Source organism: Megalops cyprinoides, chromosome 5, assembly GCF_013368585.1.
Source record: "Megalops cyprinoides isolate fMegCyp1 chromosome 5, fMegCyp1.pri, whole genome shotgun sequence".
In the NCBI taxonomy this organism is placed as follows: Eukaryota; Metazoa; Chordata; class Actinopteri; order Elopiformes; family Megalopidae; genus Megalops; species Megalops cyprinoides.
This window is the reverse complement of record NC_050587.1, coordinates 13068975-13075456: the sequence shown is the minus strand read 5'-3', so window position 1 is coordinate 13075456 and position 6482 is coordinate 13068975. Positions and strand designations below refer to the sequence as shown.

At 41.5% G+C, this 6482-nt stretch overlaps 1 protein-coding gene across 2 annotated transcripts; it reads right to left on the bottom strand.

Annotated features, from left to right (window-relative positions):
• Nucleotides 1-625: 625 nt before the first annotated feature.
• Nucleotides 626-4406, bottom strand: klf4 (Kruppel-like factor 4). 2 transcript variants are annotated; one of them, XM_036529865.1, is made up of 5 exons: nucleotides 4072-4406; nucleotides 3821-3938; nucleotides 2209-2992; nucleotides 1954-2118; nucleotides 626-1081 (listed from the first exon to the last, which is right to left on the bottom strand). In XM_036529865.1, exons 1-5 carry the CDS (start codon nucleotides 4074-4076, stop codon nucleotides 906-908), a joined length of 1248 nt encoding a protein of 415 aa, XP_036385758.1. In that variant the 5' UTR covers nucleotides 4077-4406; the 3' UTR covers nucleotides 626-905. The 2 variants fall into 2 exon arrangements, with proteins under 2 accessions (XP_036385758.1, XP_036385757.1); XM_036529864.1 differs by having other exon boundaries at nucleotides 1954-2992.
• Between the last annotated feature and the right edge of the window lie 2076 nt (nucleotides 4407-6482).

Below are 6482 nucleotides of genomic sequence, written 5' to 3'. Positions count from 1 at the left end.
CAGTAGAACGCATACAGGCTCTTTAAAGTGTAACAACATTTAAATACATTTTTTATTTGTGGGCATATTTTTGTGATAATACATAAAATATCAGCTTTAAGAAAATTTTATTTACACATGTACAAAATGAAACAGAGATTATATTACATAATTTGACTATAAACACATATAATAAACACAACAATCTTTTTAAAAAATGAGCGTTTCAATTAATGACTAGACGTTATTGCACTTTGCAATCACAGTGCATTGAAAATTGCCATCACCATTAAAAAGGGAAACATTCACCTGATCCAAATCAAGCATGTGGAAGAGAGGTTTCAAAGAAACTCATAGAAAACCCTATGGCACTAAAAAAAAAATAACATTTACATGTTTTTCCCTTTGGTACCTTTAAATACGCTTAAGTCTCAGAGCACCATCCCGTTACAAACTATAAATTATTTTGTACCTGAATTTAATGGCTTGCAGGAGCAGTATAAAAATAGACGTATAATACAATGTTGAACAGTGTGTTTTTGTGAAGACAAATGGAATGTTGCTGGTCAAAGGCCTCATTTCATCAAGTTCATTTTTGATCACTTATTTAAGTTTTCCCTGATACTTTATATATTTCCAGTCATACTTTGGCACCTGGTCCTCCAAGTTTTGTCATGTACAAATCAGAATTCCAGTTTAGTCCCGGGGAACAATTATTGATCTAAAGAATTTCTGATCAATCTCCAGTCCATTGGAAGACGATGGAAACGCCTGTCATTCAAGCTCCGCTCGAAGAAGTTCTTCACTGTGGACAACACAGCTGGTCATGTGGTACAACTGTTCAAAGGCAGTGTGTGGTGTAAGGGCACAAATTTGTTCAGTTTCTTTTGTTTTATTTCGGCCTCCCTCCTTGGTTCCGTCAAGTCTCATAAGTGCCGCTTCATGTGCAAGGCCAGGTGGTCCGACCTTGAAAAGGCCCGGTCACATTTCTGACACTGGAAAGGGCGATGGCCTGTGTGTTTCCTGTAATGGCGAGTCAGCTCGTCGGAACGGGCAAACTTCCAGCCACAACCCTCCCAGTCACAGTGATAAGGCTTCTCTCCTAAAGGACAGTTAGAAGAAAAAAAATTCACCCACAAGTTCAAACTCATATAAATTTCATCACCACAAAAAGTAGTCCTGTTGCATATTGTGTGAAAGGCTAAATTAATTAGCCTTCAGTTGTTTTTCAGTAGGGATCAATATCATCCTGTTGTTTAAACTGATGTCACCTGTGACACCTGTCAGCCCAGCTGCTCTCTAGCAATTACAGTAATGGCAGACTACAGAAATGTACTGCTAGCAACAAACTAGCCACTTCTCTAAGCACCATGGTATTGCTGGAAAAGTACTTCTTATAGACAAATACTACAGAAAATGTTCTGAATCCTCTTTACTTTGACATTAGTCATCCTGTCATGCACCAGCTTGAATTTTGTCTCATGTATCACATTACTTTTTTGCTCACTTATATATTAATTGTCCTACTATACTAACAATGGATCATTCCAGACTTGTGTGGAATTACACCTCAACTGTCATGCCTTACACCGATCAGAGTTGTTTGAGTGGTCCTACAGTCAGGCCTTCACAGGTTACAATTTCATGTTAACATAGTTTATTTTTCCAAGTCAAGCCTCTGGTCTGTATCGTACATTTCATATAACCAGCTTTTCACCATAAAGATTGACGAAAGCCTTAAAAGCCACAACCACAATTTTTAAAGAGAGACTTTAATGGGCCTCTACAAACTTCTTAGATGCATTCCTGGCCATAACATTAAAAGACTTAAACTTGAAATCAAAGTATGACTGGTTTTCAAATTTATGTTATTAATGTGAATATGTAATAATAAAGACTTTTCTTTTTATGGCACTCTCAGCCCACTTAAAAAAGCCTTCAGCAAGTCGTTTGTGTATGTTTAGGCAAACGTACCTGTGTGTGTTCTGTGATGTGCTTTCAGGTGGGAGCTCTTGGTGTAGGTTTTGCCACAGCCGGCGTAGTCACACGTGTGGGTAGCTATCCTTTTCCTTGGCCAGGACCGGCGCCCCCGTTTGGGTTTGGGCTCCTCTGGCAAACAGTCCACGGGTGACATAAGCTCTAGGGGTGAAGAGGGTGGGGTGAGCATGGCCTCAGGCAGTAAAGGTGGAATGTGTACAGGTTCTTCAAAAACACTTAGATAGGACTGACCTTGGTACTGCAGGGACGGAGGCTGGCTGTAGGGGGCATATCCTGCTGAGGTATGGTAGCCCTGGGGGAGAGGCAGTGGCGGGTGACTTAAAACCTGAGAGGAGGGGTGGTGGTCTCTGTTCAGCACGTCCCCCGGGGAAAGGGATGCAGAAGGCCGGCTGGCTGCCCCTGGCCGCCCTGAGGGGTAACCGTGAGGGTTGAGGAGGGGTCTTTGGCTGCTCCCCGGACGCGAGTTAATCCCGAGATGGACGTCCATCGGTCGGGTGATGGTGCAAGTGCTGGGGTTCTCCTGCTTTATTCTCTGGCAAACAAAGGGCAAGGATGACTCCAAGACAGTGCTGTTTTTGCTGACGTTTATGCCCTGGCTGTAGTCCGCCATGTCCATGGTGGTTTTGACCACAAACTTCCCCTGTAGGCTGGTGGGCTGCAGGTACGCAGGGTCCAGCTCCGGTCGCATGAGCTCCGCCACAAAGCCGCCTGAGGGCGACACGTCGTTGATATCGGGGATGGTGTAGAGAATGTCACCGGCAGAGTCCTGGGGGGAGGGAAGCTGATAGGAGTAGGACCCTGGAGAAGGGGGCAGATTTCGGGAGCTGCCGGCCATGGCGTCCTGTTGCTGCTGCTGCTGCTGCAGCATAGTGTTGGAGAGGATAAAATCATAATCCAGTAGGTCAGCGTCGTCAGGCTCCTTCTTGGCAATCCCAGCAAGGAGGTCATGATCAGGACAACCACCACCTGTAGGCACGCAGGGTCTCTTTAGATTGGAGAGCTCCTCTTTCCATCTCTGAAAAAGAAGTTTGATACACCTGTTCAGTCACGATAGCAACATTAAATCATTACCAGATCTGCTTCTTGTGAGTATTAAATAACTAAACTTACTAAGTTTAGTTATTTAATACTCACAAAATAACACGTAATCTTTGTGTTTTATGAGCTTGTTTTGTTATCCAAGTGATTTTGAGTGAGTACCTTCCACTGAACTCTTTTCTTAATCTTTAGATGAAATAAATTGCATAAAAATGATCTGCATGTAATAACTACAGACAATATTTCCCTTAAAACAATCGTTAATGATAAAATGCCTACAACGAATGTCAAAAAGTGTTTTATTCGTTCTTGACTTCCAACAATTATTGTAATTTCAGATGGAACTCCTCTGAATGTTCGCAGGTCTGTTCAATAGACCTGGCAGAACCACGCTAGACGGTCAGAACTACGCTTTTACCAACAACTGTTATAATTTTAACCAAGGACATCACTCCCAGAATCGTTGAAATAAAACGCAAATTGAGCTTATAAAAATGGCGGGATATATATTTAAAACGTATGTGAAGTTCTGAGTAGTAAAAAACAAGAAAGATTCTCGCCTACCTAACAAACCAAGGACCTTTCAGCAACCTTGTTACAGTTAGAGGGGAAAACATCTCTGTTGAGGAAATCAACTCGTTTTGTAATGTACTATTGGTTATAATTTATCCCAATAGGTGTGCAGCGACGCACCAGTGTAACGCCTGGCAATGGCAAGAAGTACGCAAAGGTATCTGAATAGAAAGGGAACGAACATGACGCACGCTGGGCTTATTAAAAAAAAGATCTGCTCGAATGGACTTACTGAGCTCGCCATTCCCAGTCCAGTTGATTTGCCCTTGACAGGAGTGCCGCTGGCGAACGTAGATATGGATGGCAAAAGCGTTCCGCTTAATGCCATGTCGAAGTCAGTTGGTGGCTGCCTGTAAGAACACAAGATTATGTAAATAAATCCTTGTCGCGTTTCAGTAGCTCTCGATTTCCCCCATAAATAAATGTTAAATCAGGAGTAGTGAACTGTCTAATAGAAAGAAATCGCCACGGTGAAAAACGCACCTCATTAATGATACAGAAAATAGTTGTATTATTCTGTTGCTGAGCCTCCGATATTCCTCCGTGTGAAAAAAGACAAGTTCGCATGAGTTGTGAATGCTCCCGGTCTTGTCAAGCCCGCGCTGTTCACTACGCTACGCCCGTGGTGCCATGGCCGTGGCAGAGGGACATGGAACAGGTAACTGAAGCGCTGGAACAGTGATGCAAATCGATCAGGAAAGGGGTGAGACCCGGGGATTCCCTCCTCTAGGTCGTGCTGCCGCTGCCATGGGGCGAGAGCGTGGCTTTGCTTGCCTGAATGAGACTCGAGTGACAGACCGCGCTGAATGGGCTTCCCTAAGTCTTAAATTGCCTTCTTGTTGCCGGGCGACGGCAAAAAAAAAACACTCACTTTTAGTTTAGGGCGTGTCTATTGGAACATTTTTTTTGCTCGTGACGACACGAGCCTTGGCAGCTGGGCTGCAGAGCAAAAGAAAAAAAGGCGAAAGAAAGTCTCCTGTTACTGTTTGTATCCAAACAGAGCGATAGCAACAGGGAGGCCCTGCATGCATCGCTGTGTTTGCTTTTTATTCATTTCTAAAGTGGAGGAACCGGATCCACGCAAAAAAAAATTCTGGACAGATAAAGGATACATGCAGATCTCGAACTAAAAGAAAACAAAAGGGAAATGCGTTTGTTGTTCTTGTCAATGCAAAACTAAGTTTAAGAGTTATGTAACTGTCGTTTCAGATTTTTCTTGCAAGTTCTTGATCTCTGCCTCCGGTGAGATTCTGCGTTTTAACTGAACGTTACTCAAAAGGTATTTGAGCAGGTTCTGTATGTACTGTTTGGACGTTCCTCTTGTTGAGTCGATATAATAATTTTGATTTACTGTTATTTCACTCGTTTTAGAATTACAAAAATCCCTGTGTTTGAAATGATCGCAGCAGATTCAGAATAAAACACTCCCCTGCTTTTGTAGTAATCATTGTTCAGCTTATTGAATGTTCTGCTGGACTTAAAATTCCATCACGGTGCATTATGGCGTGCAAAAAAGAAAGGAAAACTATGAAATAACATATTAGCTAATGTATACAAAAAGATGGAACCACTGATACAGCTGTTTATTAGTAGTATCAGTAGAAGCAGTAGTAACAACATGCACATGTAATTCTGGTATTCTATCTCTATGGATATTAGAATAGGCCATTTATTTTCTTAATCGTAAGTGTAGCTGTGCCGTAGTCCAATCTAAGAATTTAAATTACTGGCCAGGAAGCGGTGGTACTACGTTGTGTACGCTTCAAGTGCATTACAGACTAGTACTGGGTATGTGGCTGTTACACGTTAAAGTCATAACATGGGGTGCGTCATTCACTATGGTGAAAGTATGCAAATATTACTGTTTACATTGCACTGGGGCAAAGTTTGTTATATCTGAATGAATACAGATTAAAGATACACATTTAATTACTCAAGCTTGGGCCCAATATTTCAACCATTTCATGCAAGTTCAGGTTCAGGCCTGGGATGTTGTCTGGAATTCTGGACTCAAGTGTACATTTAAAAAGCAAAATGGTAACACATTCCCTTGATTTTTTGGATATGAAATCAATTGCAAGCTGCAATTAGACATAAATGCGTAATAATGTGAAATGCATTATCATCAGAGAGCCACTGTGTAATGTTTATTTTAGCTTTTTTGTTTTGCAACAAGTTGACATGCTTCCATGCCTTCATCATTGGAAGCTTTTTTGATCTTCTTTATAACAAGACTCAATTCTCAAATCAGTCATACTGAAAGGGTAGCTGTTTGGGTCTCCCTGTAAAACAGTGTACAACTCAGAAGACATGTGGCAGCAACAACCCATAGTTTGCTCTGAGGCTGAATATAGACATGGTTTTCTGGTATTATATCATACAACGTTTAACATAGTGAGTATTGAATATGCACTCAAGCTGTTTTTGAAGTGGGCTGTGTAATGTTTGCATAGAGATTTGTGCTAACTTAAACGCATCCTGTAATTAACGGGATCAGCTGAAAGCTTTGTCTTAAGAACAAACACTACACTCTGTACACTGCACTACAATCCTGTTACATCAGGATGTAGTTAGTGAGGCATTTCAACAGATTTTCCCTCCCCCATCTTTCCTACATATGTACCTGTGACTCTGATGAATGAACCACACATACAATTTATCTGATGCAGAAATAGAGGCATAATATATGATGGAATGATAAAATGATTATTGTTGTTTCTATGCAGTGCACTGCCATTTTGTTTTTGTAGCTATAGTCTGTATTACACCAGCTGGTATGTTACTACTTAAAAACAAGTATCAATCAGGTATTTCAGTGAGTGTGGTTGAAAGGGGCTAGACACTGACATTGTGAAAATGTTTCCTCCATATTTATTCATACTTTCTTACTCCAG